This window comes from Opisthocomus hoazin, chromosome 11 (genome assembly GCF_030867145.1).
Source record: "Opisthocomus hoazin isolate bOpiHoa1 chromosome 11, bOpiHoa1.hap1, whole genome shotgun sequence".
In the NCBI taxonomy this organism is placed as follows: Eukaryota; Metazoa; Chordata; class Aves; order Opisthocomiformes; family Opisthocomidae; genus Opisthocomus; species Opisthocomus hoazin.
Window position 1 is genome coordinate 23,431,594 of NC_134424.1, and position 18,930 is coordinate 23,450,523.

The 18,930-nt window shown below is 43.7% G+C and overlaps 1 protein-coding gene across 4 annotated transcripts in view; it reads left to right on the forward strand.

Moving 5' to 3' along the window:
* Positions 1-18,930, forward strand: part of IQSEC1 (IQ motif and Sec7 domain ArfGEF 1) — a 388,154-nt gene that overhangs the window by 82,827 nt on the left and 286,397 nt on the right. For all 4 annotated transcript variants that reach the window (XM_075432772.1, XM_075432773.1, XM_075432766.1 and 1 more), the window contains exon 2: positions 197-226. In XM_075432772.1, coding sequence (XP_075288887.1) covers positions 197-226 — 30 coding nt within the window. The remainder of the gene's footprint in view (positions 1-196; positions 227-18,930) is intronic.

Here is an 18,930-nt window from a genome sequence, read left to right on the forward strand (position 1 = left end):
ATAGATTTATTCTAAACCTAAGTAGACTGGTTTCTTTTTTATGTGTCTCATTAGTAGGGAAAGTACAACAGGTCTTAGAAAAACTAATTGAAATACAAAGGGAGAGAATGCATAAGAAGGTCTACCATTTTTAGACTGTCGGGCTTATAAATGCTGAAAGTAATTATGGCCTAACTATTTGTGTATTACTTTACAGGTCTGAAGGTGAAAGTTCAAGAAGCGTCAGGTATGTGTAATCGTATTCTTTCTGTCTTGATGTCTTTGTTCTAAGAAAATACTTTATTTAAAAAGCATAACTTTATTTAAAAGCATTAAACAGAAACAATTTTATTGGTTCTACTTAGTCTGCCATTTGTGTTTTTGATAATGGATCTTCTGCTTTGGAGAAGTTCAGTGATAGGTAACGTGTCATTTCCTGAATGCTTCGATCTCCAATGTGGTATAAGACTCGTATCTTGGTTTTGGTAATTGCAGAAGACTCTGGTTAGCTTCCAGTGGTTTCGGTCAGAATGGCTGCTCAGTGAGCATTTGTACTGGCAAAGCCGTGAGCCAGCTGCTCCCAGTTTTTGGGGGGCAACACCTGTGTTGGGGAGACATCCATATACTTCTTCAGGCTCTCTTGCAGGCTCCTCTTCTTTACTTGGCAGTGAGACCTTTCATTGACTCCTTACAGTACTCGTTATGCGCTTGGAAGATTCAGATGATTTTGAGAATGGAGTATAATTATCAGATACTTTACTTCTAACTTGTTCATTTAGTATTTTATAGTAGTTTTTTAAACCTACCACTTTGAAAAGGTAGCTGTGTGGGTCAAACTTCTAGAGCTTGTAAAAGTGCTCGCAACAGGACTGAAACTTGAAAATGGCATACTTGAATGTGGATGTGTTTCACACTCATTAGACCATTACAATTAAGCAGATGCTTTGATTTTCAGGGAGTGTGACCATTGGTCAATGATAACAAGGTCTAAAATATTGGCTGTGGGTTCGCCGTAATACCCTGCAGCTTGTTTGGGGGATTGCCAGCTCTTTGCATCTAAAGATATTGTATTTTATTTCTTATTTAAAAAAAAAAAAAAATCCAGGACCTTCGTTTGGAGAATTAAAAACCCGGTTCTTACCCGCGGGTATGCAGACTATCCACAAACACAGGCGAATTGCAGGACAGTCGATCTGATACCAAAGAGACAGAGATCTGTAGGAAGTGATCAAAGATCCTCAGAAATGCTTTTTCCTTACAACAGAAATCAAAATCAGTATGGTATTGACCCAACTTCCAGGCTGTGCAGGGGAATTTGGTAGTGTATTTTTAATGTACAGCAACTGGACTGGACAAAATCAGAAGCTGCTGCAGTTTAGATTGTAGTAAGATGCCGGTGCTTTATACCTTGGTGGGGCTTTTTCACTCCTAGAAGGGTTGCCAGTGTGTGGCAAGCTGTGGAAGGACTATGCTGATCAGCTATTGCAAACTAGAAATAAATCCACTGGCGTGTGCATTTACAGGACTACAACTTCTTGTTTCGACCTGCAGAGTCTCCTGTGGGATTGGGTCCCCCAGGTGGGGGGGGTTTGGCATCGCTGCTGCTGCACCCTGAAAGAGTCGAGTTCATCTCTTGGAGACCATGGCTGGAGGTATCCGAGTAGGATATGGGTACAGCTGACAGCCCGTTACTCCAGATCTGGTTTGGGTGCTACCTGAAAACTCAATATTAATAGAACTCTAACCCTCGCTCCTAGCACGCACATTAATGAACTTGGGTTATTTCATTGCAGGGTGGGGACGTGTGCGTGTTACTGGACTGATCAGCTGTGAGACTGACGGAATAATGGTAGTCTGTCTGGCCAGATAAATTCCACACCTTACCGGGAGGGTCTGCTCAGACTCACCGCGTCTGTAGGAGCTGGCGGTGCTGCTCAGCGCGTGTTTCTCCCGTGTACAGGCTGTGGGGCTGTGCTGGTGGAAATCAGCACCGTGTGTTCTCTGCAGAAACCTGCAGGCAGTCCGCGTGGCTCTTGGAGCGCTGATATAATCTTCTGGCTTGAGGCTGTTCGCTGCATTAATTCTGTTACTCCAGGCCGGTTGCAGACTCCTGTGATAGCCTAAAATTAGGCGAACAGATGAGTGCAGCAGCAGGCGACTCGAGCAGGAGGCAGAGCCGTGCTCCTCCTGAAACGCTCCTTCCGTCCAAGCCTTCCCTCCTCCCTCTGTGACTGTTCCTTCAGAGCAGAGATGAAGTGTCACTGAGGATGTGCTTTTAGGTTTCTGCCTGCATAAAAACCTGGTCAGTTTTTGTCTTGTCTTGGGCAAAAGCTCACTCAGCTCTTTGTGTCTAGGTAGCTTCTGTACGCTGCGGTTAATTGGCTTCAGACTGGTTTACTGTATTTCTGGCAAGTGAAGATTAAAAGTAATCTTCTGAAATGATAAGGTCAGTCTCGGGGATAGCTCTTAAACTCTGAAGAGAAGAAATCATCGTTGCTTCTCACAAAAACAGCAGCAAAATACCAGCAAATCATTGCGCTTGACCACGCTATGCCAGTGTCTTCTGCCAAACTGTTCAGCTGAATTCGTCAAATAAAGTATAGCGAGGAGCTGGAAGCAGGTGAGAAGCCAGGAAGAAAAGTGAAGTCTCGGCATTAACTGGACAGGTACCATGTGGAGTCAAATTAGTTAAGGGCTTATGTATCTGATTAATAAGCAAAAGTATCAGTTAAGATTGTAGTGTTTGGCTCTCACTAGCATTAGCACTGAAGATTAAAGGATCACTCGAAACAAATGCTGAGATGCAACCATTTATTTTTTTACCTCCTTTCTGCCAGGAGATTGTTTTGAGACCCAACGGATGATAGTTTGGTGCCTATTTCTTGGTCACAAGAAACCTGGATCCTCTGGCAGTTTAGTGGCTTGGTACATGGAAGCAAGACCTTTCTCCCATGTTGAGTGCTCCATGGGTATGAGATGAACCAGTGCAGTAATTAACTTTTATCTTTGCATTTCTAACAGATATATAGAGAGAAATAGATCTGTCTCAGAGTTCTGCATGGGTCGGAACTGGTGCACTGGAGTGCCATGGCATGGACTGGCAGAGTAGGTCCTCTCTGAAGCAGGCTCCTCCTTCGCTTTCCCTCCTTGTGTCCTGGCAAACCTCTGCACCACTGCCATGCTCACTAAACGTTTTATGTCTTCTAGGAGGGTCTTTTTAGAAGTTTTCTCTGGGCAGTAGATAGAAGAATTAGGATTCAAAAGGGCAGGCAAACATATATTTATATATCTCTATCTATCTATATATCTTGTAGGTTTTTTTGCTTGGTTTGTCCCTGCCTTTTTTCAGACCCGGGCTGCGATGTGCAGCTGGGGTCAGCAGGCCACAGGAGTCTGATGCCAACGCGCCGGGCGTTGGGAAACCTTGGGATCAGTTGAGATGTCCCTGGCAGTCGAGTGAATGCCATCAGACTCTTCGCTGAGAGGCTTGGTTTGGATTAGCTGGGTTTTTTCAGACTGGACTAGACTACCCTGCGCAAGTGATGCTCTAGAATTTTATACTGTTGCTCAGTTGCAAAAGTTACTGCCTTGGTGGATTTGTTTTCAGTAGCTTTGTAGCTTCTTGTAACGATGAAAATTTATCCAAAGGATATGCAAGTGCTCTGAAATGCAGTAAATACTGAATCTGACTAGGCAGAGACAAGGCTGATGCAGAAAATGATGATTCTAGATAACACACTGAAACAAAAATCCTCTTGATTTTTCTTCCTTGGCTTTCTCATTGTGACAAAAAAATAATAAATTATCCTATTATTTGTGCAAGCCCTTAACATTCATTCTGCTTATGATATTGTACTGTAATAAACTTGCATTAGTTTCCTTTTGGTGAATGCCATGTAATTTTCAAGCCTGGGTATTTGTTAAATCTATTAAAATTGATAAATTGCTTTGAACATTTCTCCTTCTCGGATGTAATGAGCACATACACTGTGTGAGCCATGAAATTGTCAGTGTGATGGTCCTTTTTAATTAGTTCGCATGCTTTCAGTAGAAAATGTAATTTGTCTTACAAGCAATGTTAATATTTAGTAGTACAGTCTGACCGTTATAGATAAGAATGTATGTATGTAGTATACTCTATCCTATCAAGGTTTGCAAAAATAGTACGTCTCGAGGTTTAGTAACTAAAGGTGTTCCTCTTACCTCTGCTGTGGACCTGGTGGGTTTAATGAACACTAGGCGACAGAAGAGAGGATTCCAGCAGCGCGTAAGGTGCAGAGGGGCTCAGATCTCTGACTGGCAAACCTCTAAAACCTGCCCAGAAACGTCACCTCAGCTCTGGCTGGCTTGCTTTTCCCATTTTCATTCTGACAAGCGATTAATAGTAGTATGAATAGCTTAGAGACGTGAGATTTAATTAACCGTTTCCCTAGGTATTCCTTTGGTGCTTTTCCTCCAGTGAAACGGGCGAGACGAACCCCACTGGAGTGGAGCTGCTCCTCGCCCGTGCTCCGGGATGTTCCGGCACGCGGCTCCTCGCCCAGCTGGTCCTTCGGGCGGTCGCCGGCCGCGCCGAGCACCTCGCAGCCCCTTGTCGCGTTAAAGGCAGGGGGTAAGGGGAGTCTGATATTCAACTAGCCTGCCAGAGCCCTTCCAAGGACTTTCACTGAAACAGTTTCGCAAAGTTGAAACAATAGGTAATTTATTCAAGCGACAGTTATCACAGATTCAGAATTGCCGTTGATAAATTCACTGTCTACAAAAGTTGAGCTCAAAGGAATAGTTTAGCGCTTTAGTTAACAATATGTTCCCGGGGGTACGTCTGACAAAGTCAGAGGCGCGACTCTTACCAAAAAGGCGTCCCTTCTTGGGGGGGAAGAGAGGTTCAGGCCCGTCGACCCGTCCGTCAGGTGAAGTTCTCGCGTGGCTCCTCCTCCCAAAGAGAGTTTTCAAGTGCCAATTTTTATATGTTTGGAAATCTTTTTGCGAGGTGGGACTAAGTCAATCATTGTGTATGGATTGGCTCTTGGCATGGAATGTCGTGTCGTCAGAAGCGGGACTCAGCAGTGTGAGGCCTTCAGAGCGGGCATCTTGGTATGCGCGTCCAGGGGCCACCCCACAGATCACTGGGTTTACAGTGATGGGCTGTCCCCCCTTACTTTTGTCTGATAAGATAAGCACCAGTTATTTACTTCCTTTGTTAGCTCTTTGGCTCTTGACACCTCAGTCCCTTTGTCTTTTGTCTTGCATTTGACAAGTCCAGCAAGGCCATCGATTACACCCCTCTGCCAGCAGCCGCCCGGGGCACCGCACGTCTTCAGCCACACCGAGGGCTCGACCTGTCCTCTGCAGGCGTTTGCCTTCGTTCTGTGCTTTTGAAAGGAGAAATGTGGTACAAAACAGGGTGAGCTGTAAGTAACGATGCTGCCTAAAAGCAGGTGGTTTTCGTGGCTCCTGAACGGAGAGGTACAAGGCGATTGCCGGAATGGGTGCAGTGTTCGGTGAATACCCACATAATTTAAGAAATGTGCAAAGAAATAAGGGAGAGCCTGAAGGGCAGTTAAAAATCCAACCAAACAAACCAGAAAAGGCAGTTGGAGTACAGAGATGGAGAAAGCATCAGCTAAACGATTTAGCTGAACTAAAAGAAAAGTGTGAGACTAATTCTTATCAGTATGTAAATAGGTGGAGAACACTGCAAGTTTTGTGGCTGTTGAGGATCATGCAAAAAGGCTAATTTCTTGCAAAGATGTCCATGAAATTAAGTGGAAAAGTATTTGCTGAATTTACTTTAGAGCAGGAAAGAATTGCAGAGCATCAGCCTCGCGCTGTGCTGCCTGGAGAGGGGGAGGAATGGCGGTTCAACAGCCCTCGGCAAACTGCAGTAACTGAGCTGGAGAGAGGGAAAGTCTAGCGGGAAGCAAAGTTTGGTTGCTTTTCTTGGTTTTGTTTTACCCCCATAAAATGTACTTTAACCATGTCACTCCTCCTCCCCTCTGATAACCTGCAAAGTAGAGGTTTGGGGGAACTGGAGGCAGGCAGACTTGTGCGACTGATTTTCACGTTCCAATGTGTTGCTTTGCAATCTTCGTGACTCGGAGACTACTCGTACAGAGAGCCTTTTCTGGCTGCTTTTAATAATTCCATAAAGACTTTTCCACAGTTCTTAACCAGTCCCTAAAATGTGTAAAATCACCACTTGATGCGAATTTTAAACAAAAATGGAAAGAATTCCCCCGGTAGATTTCTACATAAAGGTCAGGCTGACCCTCTGCAACAGAGTGGAATACGATGAGTTTCCTGTGGTTAGTTTAAATCAGTTTTATTACTGCCAACAGAAATAAAATATATGGAAACAGCTTCTAGTAGCTGAGATGGTTGGGGAGTTGCTAATGGCTTTAAAAGTACGTAACTTTAGTCTGAATTTCAGAATGAAAGGACAGCAATAACTTCATCAGGTTGTCCAAGCTGTATCTGTGTCATCTTTAAGAGTTAACTCTACACTTGTGATGTTAAAAAAACCCCCAACTTTGCGAAAAATGGTACGAAACATCTACTTTTACAGAATAAATGAGTGAAAACAAACCAAAAAATGTGAAACAAGATTGGGAGTCCGTATTTGTGTTTTTTAAAAACCTGTTGTCCCGTGCAATCTGGAATCCTGTAGAGCGTGCTGTAACGCGCGTGACCTTCCAGGAGCAGAAGGTGTCACGATACACAAGTCCTAGTACAGGGTGCTCAGACCAGCGCTGCGTTTGTGGCTGCGGTTCGTGGTCGTCTCCCTGAACAACACGGGCCGTTCATCCTCTTTACCACACCAGATGCTCTCTGTGGACCTGACGAATGCTTCGGAATTGCCTGACTTCGTTGGGTAGCTGCGTTCATCCATCCCTTCGTGCTTCCATTTTGGGCTGTGAATTGTTAGGTTAAGCACAGCAGATAGTTGTCCGTGTAATCTGAGGCTACTAAGCTACTGCGCGCTTTAACCACACTTTGGGAACTTGGTGATATTTAAATACAATGGAATGTGAAATTCTAGTTTTAGACAAAATTACGAGAGTAGTGAAGGCTAGAGACGCAAGCGCTAGTTAATGAGCATTCTTAAAAGGTGAGTGATATTTTCTGAGTAGATCTTCTCTAGTAACGCCTTTCTTGTTAACATCTTAGATTCAGATTAAACTGCTATTCAGAAACAACTGTAGTTGTTTTTTCCAGATATTCTTGGAGCTGATGAAAACAGGTTAGCCCTGTACTATCTGTTTCTGTGGTCTTGTGCCAGCATTCCTCTTCACATGCAACTAGAATGTCTGTGCTGCCTTTCTCACTGCTAGAGGAATACATCCGTGTTTATAAGAATTAATACCAGACCGGATTTATTTTTCCCCCGGACTTTTTATTAGGGTTATACCTTAGAAATTGTCTTGTGAAAAGATATGTGAAGGTTTAGCGAGGCTTACTAAAATAAGTAATTACTCTGTAGAATCCAAAGGGATCAGCAGTTTTCTCATGATTTTGTATATCTGGAACACGTTATCTCAGCTTGTTTCTGCTAAGCTCTAGTGTTGCTTAGAACTTGTCTGTAAAAGGCTCTTTGGGCTTGTTAAGCATTTAAATTTTGACTACTAATGAATTACAGTTGATAGAAAGACCTTTCTCCTATGCGTAGCAGCATCCGAGTTGCCTTGTGCTGTTACCTGTTTCACTACTCCAAACTTAATTTGTAATTGGGATGGAAACTGGAAGGAAAAAAAAAATTCAAAAAAGGCTGGTACATACTGGATGGTCCACTGTCAAATACTGTGGTAGGTGTTTGGATGGCAGTGAAAATAGGTGAACTCTCCAAATTTTGTATACTGAACACCATTTGCCATTTCACCACTGGAGGAAGTTATATTGAAATGAATTGATAGCCAAATGAGATGTGTATTGTGGAGTGCTACGTGGCTTGTATGGGATGCGAATACATGGGTTCATAATTCAACAGAAATTTTTGCTCTCTTCCTGACTGCTTCAGTAAGGTTTGTCTCTGTAAGACGTGGTAAGAAGGCAACGACTTGTCTGCCAAGCAGGATGAATTTCTGAGGTGTTGCTCTTGCTGTGGTCACTGACTTTAACTTCAGTGGTGTGGGCTGAGGGATGATGGCAACCTTCCCCACCAGCCTTCTGAGGAAGGTCCCAAGTTTCTCTGAGAAGGGAAATGGGTAAATGGAGGTTGGGGTGGGGTTTGCAAGACGCTTGCCAAGTTGGAAGAGAAGGTGACAGTGCTTCACGCAGCCAGGTTAGCTAGAGCTTTGCATTGCTGTTTTAGTGCACCTATAGATCTGAAACCACCCTGCGGCTCTTGGGATGGGGCCAGACTCTTTTCAGTGGTGCCCAGCGACAGGACAAGGGGCAACGGGCACAAACTGAAGCAGAGGAAGTTCCAGCTGAACATGAGGAAGAACTTCTTCACTCTGAGGGTGACGGAGCCCTGGCCCAGGCTGCCCAGGGAGGCTGTGGAGTCTCCTTCTCTGGAGATATTCCAGCCCCGCCTGGCTGCGGTGCTGTGCAGCCTGCTGTGGGAGACCCTGCTTCGGCAGGGGGTTGGGCTGGGTGACCCACAGAGGGCCCTGCCAACCCCAAATATTCTGTGATTCTGTGAAAGCGAGCTCTAGTTCTCGGACAATACAGCCAAAATCATGTTATTGCCTCAAAGCATCATGTGTAACTGCATGATATTGCTAGGAGGAGGAGGAAGGTGGCTGAAGGGACCTCTTTAACCTGACAGTCTTCAAAAGAAGTCCGTGATTCTGTGCTTCACGTAGGAAGCTGTTTATTTTTGTGCATTGCTTTGTGATGTATTGAAGAATCTTTAGGCAGATCATAATGTTTCATGACTCAAAAGATTCGGGTACTGCAAATTCTTTGAAGCTTCACAGCCATGACACCATCTAGGTTTTGTAGAAAAAATTTTCTGCATAGACTAAGTTGCCTGCGTTTTTTTCCCCACTTCATACCGTTTCCTTCAACTCGGTTGGCAAGGGAATACGATAGCATTGGACTGATGGGGGAATTCAAGGGAAAAGGGCTGAGGTTGTTTTTTTTTTTTTCAGTGGTTTAGTAAACACAGGTAGGTGTGTGTTTGCAAATTAATGAAATTTGTCCTTCAGGTAATGTATTAACACTAATATTTTGCCTTCTGAATTACTGAGATTCCAGTTTTTCTGTTGAAAAGTAGAATCAAGTCTTGCTAAGAACCGGATTCCATCCAGGTGGATAAACTAGCATATGCAAGCGTTTTGTCTAAAATGATTTCCACTGGAAATAGACAGCTGTAATTTATCTAAGTTTCGAAGTGCTGATTGTGCTCAATAGAATTCTCTTGACAGGCCGGCAGTTGTTGAATTGGCAATCTCGAGAAGACAAAGCTTTGTAAGTGGTTTCACATTAATTCAATGCAGCTAATTTTTAGACTCAGTTCTTGAAGGAGTTGTTCTTGCTCACAAGCAGTCCCACTGGTTACTGTGGGAGATAAGGCCTGCTTAATGAGCAACACGCGTGCACAACTTAATTCCGTAAGTTGAGTGCTTGTCGCGCCACGGGATTTCTCTCTTCTCTAGAGAAAGTAGTTTAAATTTCCTTCACGATTTTGCCATTCCATAGTAAATTCTGAGTTGCGTTTGTTCTTTTCTGTTAGAATTCACATGAAAGCTGGCTAAATCTAGGGGAAAGAATGTGAACATAAAGAAGAAAAAAAACCCCACAGACGATCTTAGACTTTGTGTGTTCTTCATAATGTTCTTCAAGGGCTTTGGTTGCAGCTGGTTCTGTAGCATCTGCTGAACAGCTCGTCGTTAGCCAGGTGAATTGTTGTTTCTCTGCCCTCACTCCAGCCAAGACAGGCAGGAGTAGTGTGCGTTTTGAGTAGAATTTAGGACACCTATTAACTGTTTGGTGGAACAAGGAGAATCACTTATACTAAACTGGTGGACGACAAGTTGACCATGAGCCAGCAGTGTGCCCTGGTTGCCAAGAAGGCCAATGGGATCCTGGGGTGCATTAGGAGGAGTGTGGCCAGCAGGGCGAGGGAGGTTCTCCTCCCCCTCTACTCTGCCCTAGTGAGGCCCCATCTGCAGTGCTGTGTCCAGTTCTGGGCTCCCCAGTTCAAGAAAGATGAGGAGCTACTGGAGAGAGTCCAGCGGAGGGCTACGAGGATGGTGAGGGGACTGGAGCATCTCTCCTATGAGGAGAGGCTGAGGGAGCTGGGCTTGTTCAGCCTGCAGGGATACCTAATAAATGCTTCTAAATATCTGCAGGGTGGGTGTCAGGAGGACGGGGCCAGATTCTTTCCAGTGGTGCCCAGCGACAGGACAAGGGGCAACGGGCACAAACTGAAGCCTGGGAAGCTCCAGCTGAACCCGAGGAAGAACTTCTTCCCTCTGAGGGTGACGGAGCCCTGGCCCAGGCTGCCCAGGGAGGCTGTGGAGTCTCCTTCTCTGGAGATATTCCAGCCCCGCCTGGCCGCGGTGCTGTGCAGCCTGCTGTGGGTGACCCTGCTTGGGCAGGGGGCTGGGCTGGGTGACCCACAGAGGTCCCTGCCAACCCGTGCCATCCTGTGATTCTGTGGTTCCATAAATGAAGTTGCTTTCTGGCGTCTCTTTGTATCTGCTTTTCAGAAGAACGCAGAAGGTGATGCATCCTTGGCACACAAAGCTCTCCCCGGTTTGCGTTGTTGGCTGGGAGCAACGTGCCCTTCTGGAGTTGTGCGTAGAGCTGGCCGAGGGGTTTCATGGCTAGAAATCGGAGCTGTGGCACAGTGAGGCCAGCAGAACCACTTCTACTATAGCTGTTGCAGGAGCTCTGGAGGAGCACGGGGAATAATCTGAAGTTGGCTTATTTGATGAATTTAAACTATTTATTGTCTTTTTTTTTTCTTTTTTTTTTTAATGAACATGTGACCATAGTCAAATAACCCTGTGAGGACAGGAATAAAATCTGACTTTCGAAACAGAATTAACGGGTGTCCTTTTCTCTCCAAAACACTGAAAATAGTCTACGCTAGATATTGGAAATCCATATTTATGTGCAAATCGTTAGGATCATGAGTGGGAGGCAGTGCGTTCTGATAATGATTTGCCTCTATGCAGTAGTGAAAAAAATCTCTGTTTCTTTCAAAAGAAGTCATAAATTAGGCACTTATAGATAGGATTTTAAGCCAAAGGTACCTTTGGTTCAGATACCATGCAGCAACTTTATAGAATAGTCTGCACATTGCAACTTAAAATCCAAAAAAGGAGAGAACTTTCATAATTTTTCTTTCTGATCTCATTGCTTTACGCAAGGAGTCGTGATTAGACTAGTTGTATCCAGCAGGAAAATACACAGCAAAAAATAGCTGTGTAAAAATCTACTGGTAACTTTAAAGGCCCTTTTTTTCCTTTTTGCTTTTTTAATCTGTATTCTAGGTAGTTTTATGCCTCGGTGTAATTCAAGAATGATCCTTGGGTTAGAGCTTAACTGTGATTTAGATTTCTGGTTCCTCATCTGAGCTGTTTTAATGATGCTTTTGGAAGTATTCCAGCAAGTGCAATTCTAAGTAAGGGGAAGATGAATGAAGCAAACTGTGTGTTGGAGAAGCTGAAAACAGAACAGTATGTTAATAAAAACATAAAGACAAGAAGAACATTTTAGGTTGTCACAGTAAAAAAGGAAAACAAATATCCTAAAAGAAGCATTGTAAATAATTGGAATCCAGACTAAAGCTTCGTTTGTGATGTGACTGCTTCCTCGGAACTTGTTACCGGTGGAGCGGTTGACAGTGTGTGTTTATGGCCGAGGTGGTGATTGCTGGGTGTTTTCCTGCAGTTCTTGCTCTGCTTTCTGAAGAAGGAGAAAAGTCAATTCAATTGGTACAATTTTACAGGGCTTTCAATAGCTTTCTCCTCATTCAGAGAGTTCTCGGAGGCTCCTGACTTGTGGGAGCAGAGCACGCCTGTGTCGAGGTGTGGAAAACATCCCTGATGTGGATGGTGCTGCAGAAAGGCTGCTCGTGAAACTCAGAGGACACACGCTCCTCTGAAGCGTTTGCTTGTGTTAGGTAGATGGAGGAGCAGGAGGGGAACCAGGGGAACAGATGCCAGAGGGCATCGGGCAGTGCTGCTGGTGTGATTCGTGCTCGCAGCCATAGAATCACAGAATGGTTTGGGTTGGAAGGGGCCTTAAAGATCATCTGGTTCCAACCCCCCTGCCATGGGCAGGGACCCCTTCCACCAGCCCAGGGTGCTCAGAGCTCCATCCAACCTGGCCTTGAGCCCTGCCAGGGAGGGGGCAGCCACAGCTTCTCTGGGCAGCCTGGGCCAGGGCCTCACCACCCTCATGGGGAAGAATTTCTTCCTAATAACTAATCGAACTCTGCCCTCTCTTAGTTTAGAGCCATTAGTTCAGTTCAAAGGCAACACTGTGAAAGGTGACCACAACTGCCCGGATTACGTGCCCGAGTGTAGGTGTTGCAGCCCTCCAAGAAGCACTGCAAGGGCTTGGGCAGACCCTGCTGCCTCAGGCATGTGCAAGCCCTGGAACCCCTCGGCAGGGACGACTCCTTCCTCTGGAAAGCAGGAGACTCTTTCTTACAGTTGCGTATAAACGGCTCAGAGCTGCTAGACGGAAGCTTTGGGCTCTCTAAGCAGGTGGGATCTTTGGATTAGTTGCAGTTCAGACTACTCGAATGACTGGCCGCTAACATCACCACTAACTTAATTTGTATTTTACTGAACTGTAACCAGCTTTACCGTTGTCATATCTGTTTTCCCTGTTGTAGGAGTGTCAGTAGTTCTGACACGGGTGTTGTCTATATGAAAAGCCTGTTGGCTCCCTCTGGAAAGCACTGTCAGAGCTGATACGTGGGACATAAAAGATGAATCTGAAGAGATGTTGTCCGTTGCCTGACGTGGACAATAATGAGACAGGGTTAGGTGTCTAGTTCATGGTGTGCCAGCGCAGTCCTGAGAAGAGCTCTGTGTGCATGTGGCAGTGCCAGCTCTGGGGCAGCTAAATGGCGGTGTGGGAAGCGAGTAACGGAGAGTGGGTATTGCCAGCACGACCTCTACAGGAAATACTTACTGGTTGTGGAGTAAATATTCAGATTTTGTGAATATATACGTGAAAACTTTTTTCCAAAGTCTACTCACAATTTTTCATTGTTATTTGGCTTTTCAGGACAGATTTTTCTATTTACTAAAGGTTTTTTTGCTCTACAAACACAACAGTATGGCTACCTGCAAAAGACTAGTGAGAGACCCAGGAAGGTCAGCATTGCATCAGTACCTTTTGGAATCAGTAGGACACAGAGACAAGGACATCCTTTGCTAAGTTTGGGGCGGTGGGGATTGGTTTTTCGGTCACTTTTATTTTCCTTTTTTTATACTTTGATAAATCTTCAAATTTCCTCGTACTGTGTTGCTGCATGAGCATTCCACACTTGGTGGGGTAGAGGAGGAAGCTTTCTGCAGTGGAATATGGGAATTTTAGGTTGGCATTAGAGATTTCTGGCACATTGCTAGGTACGTGTTTTCCAGTATCTGGAAAGAGAATCCATGCAGCTCTTGGGCACGTGAACAAATTGGGCTTCTGGCCGTAGGTTTCCCAGCCCAAGCTGCAGTAGCTGTGAAGAGATATCTTGTACTAACGTGCTCATACAGGGGAGCATAAGGCTTCAGACTCGAAGAGAGAAGGAAAAAATCTTCTACATATTTAGTTGATTATATCAACCTATTATGCCCAGAATAACGAGGTATAAGTTAGCTTGAAAACCAGTTGATTTAATTACTCTGTCTTTAATGTTTCAGCCCAGTTTTAAGTCTGTGTCTCTCCTGGAGTACATTCCTGTACAGTTCGAAATGAAGATCGCAAAGAGTGAAAATTTTTATGTAGTCAGTGGGATTCTAATTAGCGAAGTGTTAGTGATGGGAGGGTTTTATGGTGTTTAATTTAAAAGAGCAGTGAACAAACCTGGGGGAGGGGAGGATTCTATAGGCACCTTGTAGTGAAGGGCAGACAGGACAAATGCTTCTATGGTTTAAGTAATAACACAATAGACACAAACCTTTACGTTGCTGAATAGCAAAGAAAAAACAGTAATCTTATTAAAATTTAGAATGTAGTGAACTTCTTATGCATCAGTGGAGAATTCCTTCCCTATCGCAGCTACGGGCTGCATGTGAAATGATATCCTACCTGTAATTTCCTCCGAATAACGAGTTTCCTGTGGGAAGGAGAAGAGCGGAAAAGAACAAAGAGCCTCAGCAGTGCTTGACCCGCTCCGTCGTGTTGAGTCTCATGCACGTGTGGTGTGCCCTTCAAGGCAGGCTTGTGAACTGAGGAACAAAAACTTCTTTAGAAAAGCGTAGCTGTGCTGGGCTTGGATGAGTGATGGAGTGTGGATGTAGACATCCTCATGTTCTACAATATGGAAGTAGAGGCTAAGGAGTTCTTTGAGTTTTGTGGATGTATTACTGGTTTCTTTAGTTTATCTTCAGGTTGCTGTGGCCACCAAGATCGTGCAGAGGCATGAGCATGAGAACAAGATACATCACTCGATGGGACAGTTTTAGCAACTAAATGTTGTATCACACGATTTCAGATTACGCTTATGTTGTTCTGACTTCTTTTGCAGATTAAGCTGTAGATTTTGCCTTCATTTCAAAGATGAACAAAGTGCAGTAAGAAAGCCTTTCATGCATACTTTATGTTGTTAGATCATTGTGAAGACTGTAAAGGTTTCTGTGACTTTCTTAGCAAAAATGACTAACTGAAAGCTTTAACCTTTTGCGCGTCTTGGCTTTGCCCTATCATTAGCTGTCTTCTGTGGAGGTTGAGAGGAGAAAGTAAAGCACTTAAACTTGTCTCCATAACGGATGCCCTCACTTGCTGAAATCCCATAATGATTCCACAGGCTTATCTGGTGAACGTCTCTGTAAATACCTGTCAGCTAGTCTTGCCTAATTTCTGCCATCAGTTTGGCCTCATTAACTTCTTGTTGATTAAATCAAGCACATTACTTGGGATACCCCTGTAATTTATTAATAATAGTTAACTTTATCAGGGGAATAAGATTCCTTCTTTGAATTTTAATGCGAGAAACAGTATCTGAATACAAAAATAGAGATTGGAGCCAAAATTAATAGAGCTGCACTGAATACTACATACACATACCGTAAGACAAATAGAAAGACTCTTTGGAAGGTAAATATTAACTGACTTGCTCCTGGTTTTATTTGAGTTTTGTTGTTAACTTGTGTTGTGTATGGTGCAGAAGTGATGAGCCACGCTCTAGAACTATGTTTTGAAGTGTTATAAGAGCACAGTTAGAGAACAGTCTCTGGATATTTTCAGTCTCTCAGTTTCTGCACATGCTTTTGTTTGTTATACAGTCAAACTTAATTTGGTCTTCAAAACCAGGAGCGATAAAGAGAAGGAGCATCGCCATCCTCCAAGGCTCAGCATAGTGGGCAGCAAGTAAGGCAGAATATACTCAGACCAAGAGCAGAGCTACTAAATGGTCGACAGTTGGTAGCTACTTGGTCTTTTGTTGCAGCTAGCTATTTTTTTTTTTTAAGAAAAAAGAGACCTGAGGAAGCTGAACAAACCAACCAAGGATGCTCATAGCTAATTGATGGACTTTGTAAATATGACTGAGGAGTCCACGAACTGGTTACTAGATTTTTTCGTTATTCTTGCATTCTATTTGGAAAAACAAGGATTGGTCTACCTAAGTATTTTGGCTGAATCCACAGAGGACTCTGAAATTTCAAGGCGAACTGACTGAATGTTTCAGTAACTTCTGGCTTCACTACTTGGCTAAATTGCTTTATAATCCTTGTTCCATGGAGCTGGGGGATTTTTTCTTGGACACGGTCATTAACTGATTAGAATGGAGGAGGTCTGAAGGGGTTATGTTGCTCCCATAATTTCAGAGTACAGAACTTCTGCTGAATTATTTTGTAAAAGAAAAAAGTAGAGAGCTCATTTAAGGAGACCAAAGGTAATAATCTGCTCCCTGGTTTGCTACTGCGTTTCTGCTAAAACCTCTGGTGTCTGCCACTATGCCCAGATTCTGCCTAGAAGATTTTACCCGAGCAAGACTGATTCTCTGAAGTAGCTCTGTCCCTGGAAGTGCTTGCTGTTCTTGTGCCATATGGTGATGAGAAAATGGTCTACAGGGAGGGAGTTGCTCTTTGCTCAGTCCATTATTTAAACAGCTGGTTCTGTCTTGGCTGTAGCTCCAGCCCTAACGTGATCAGAATTGCTGCTGTCTCTGCTAGCCCTTGCTGTATGAGACCCTTATCTTATGGCGATCCATTCTCTTTCTGTAGGGAACTGAGCATGTGGGAGAGAGGTCTTTAGAGTCTTTGCTTCAGCAGATGAATCATTTCTCAGTGCTTCAGGGTCGTGAACGTACCTGTGTTCTTGTGATACAATCCTTGCAATGCCTAAACGTTACTAATCTAACGCATGGGCCATTGAAATCTGTTTCTTTAACTGCAGTCTGTTAGAGAAGAAATGATGGACAAATTTTTGGAAGTCTGGGTTTTCATAAGAAGAACGTGGTGCTATTTTGATAGCATAAACCAGAGAGGCTACATGTTCTCAGGATCTGCACTCTGTAGTGCTGTTTCATTATTTTAAGGGGTCTGCATAATCATGGTGTATACCCGTGTTCTCTCCTAGGATGTGCTTCAGAATAACTACAAATTTTCCTTAAACATCTGGAAGGAAATCACAATAACATTAAATTTTCATCTGTAGGATACAGAGTTTCTACTCCTTGAAGACCAAACCCTTCTTTGGTCTTGTGGAACTACATTCCAATAACGTCAATGTTCTGAGACAACATAATATACTATGTTGGTCTGAGTGTTAAATATTCAGGTTTTAACTGAATTGAAAAACAAAAAAAATGAATTTGTTTGTGTATGTATGTATATATGAATGCAGATTCAGAATAGCTTGTGAGAAGCAGTCTTATTCTATAACAATATTAAGTATATGTAATAACTTAAGTGTTTAAAGGACTCCAAAAAGTCTTTGAGAGTGCTTAAGGCATTTAAATACATATTACTCCATGTGTCTTAATCACACTGACAAGAATAATCTTTTAATTCTCTGTCTCAGCTCTGTAGTAGATGCTACCACGTGTGTGTTTATGTTGGTGGAATTGTGTAGGCAGTAAGAGTGGGGGCTTAACATATTTTCCTTTCCTTGTTATTTGAATTAACTTTGTAGTAAAAGCAGTGTGAACACATGCTAAGCAAGGAAAGCTGAAGAAGCCAGAGGTATATTTCAAGGATAACTCCTCACTTCAACCTGCTGCATCTACATTTTAGGGAGATCGGGTAGGTTGTTGGGCAGACTGACTTACAGACAATGTAAGAGGTGCAGTACAGTCCTCCTAACCTTCACCCTGTTGTACGTCAGTTCTGGAATGTGTATATTTGCTATATGTGTGTTTACATTTAAGTGCTAATGAGTCTTGAACACTGTTCTCAGACTGTGCTCAGTGACTAGTTCTTTATCTTGCAGAGTTGACCGCACTTCTAAATTCCATTAGACTGTTGGAACCCTAGCGTAAAACACAAACCAAAAACCCACAAAACCCTGCCGCATTGTGTAATGTTGAGTGGTATGAGTGTCCTCACTTATAAAAATAAATAGAGAAATGCTATTTCTTATTTATATAAAAATAAATAGGGAAATTCCATCTCTACTCTGCCGATGTGAATAGCAGTTGGCCGTCCATTCCTCTGCTAGCACTGTACATCTCTTGCTGTTCATGCCTAACTTAAGTCATTACCAGTTTGAGGCTTTTATGGAAGCCTTTTAATGTGGTTCAGTAATGAGCATTTTGATTATCACTTCAAGGACAAAGATCCTGCTGCTGTTTCTTCGCTAAAAAAGGGCAATACTGAAGGTTTAGGACTAGAAGAGAATCATAAAAGCTGTTTTGTTTTTTTTGTGCTTAGCTGGTGGCAAAATTGAGACCTACTCCCTGAAAGGATGTAGGAAGTTATTAGGCAATGGATAATTTACAATAGAAGGATGGAAAGGTACAGTCAGGCTTTTATGCGAACAAATGAATTACTAAGTCTTTATTCAGGGATATGTGATTCTTAAAGCTTGTATGTTCTCAGTTCTAGTTACAAGTGAAAAGTATTAGCTAATGAAATGGTGCAAGTAGAAGGAGTGTCCCTAACCAAACCTGCAAAAGAGGAGTCTTAATTTCTGTTCTGAGTTCCACAAGTGAAAACCTAGGCTATTGTTTGGTCTGGCTTTCTCCTAACAGTAGTGAAAAGTAACACAGGATGAGTGGAGAATTTCCTCTTCAGTTTAAGAACTACGCGAACAGATGCTCTGCACTGATCTCCGTGGGCTATTTCTCAGTAAACTCATTCTTCCTTCTTATAAATTACCCAAGTGACGTTAGATCTCTGGCTTCAGCATCTTCCTGTTCTGCTGCAGTGTTGAAGTAGCAAATGAACTATCCTGCCTGTGTGGTGGAGAGTACAGACAAACATCTCTCAAAGCTGCATGAATTTCACATGGCTGTAAATAATTCTTGTTAGCAAAAACCAACAAGGGCAAGTACAGGGTCCTGCACCTGGGGAGGAACAACCTCATGCACCAGTACGGGCCGGGGGTAGACCTGCTGGAGAGCAGCTCTGCAGAGAGGGACTTGGGTGTCCTGGTGGATGACAGGTTGACCATGAGCCAGCAGTGTTCCCTGGCTGCCAAGAAGGCCAGTGGCATCCTGGGGTGCATCAAGAGCAGTGTGGCCAGCAGGTCGAGGGAGGTTCTCCTTCCCCTCTACACTGCCCTGGTGAGGCCCCATCTGCAGTGCTGTGTCCAGTTCTGGGCTCCCCAGTTCAAGAAAGATGAGGAGCTACTGGAGAGAGTCCAGTGGAGGGCTACGAGGATGAT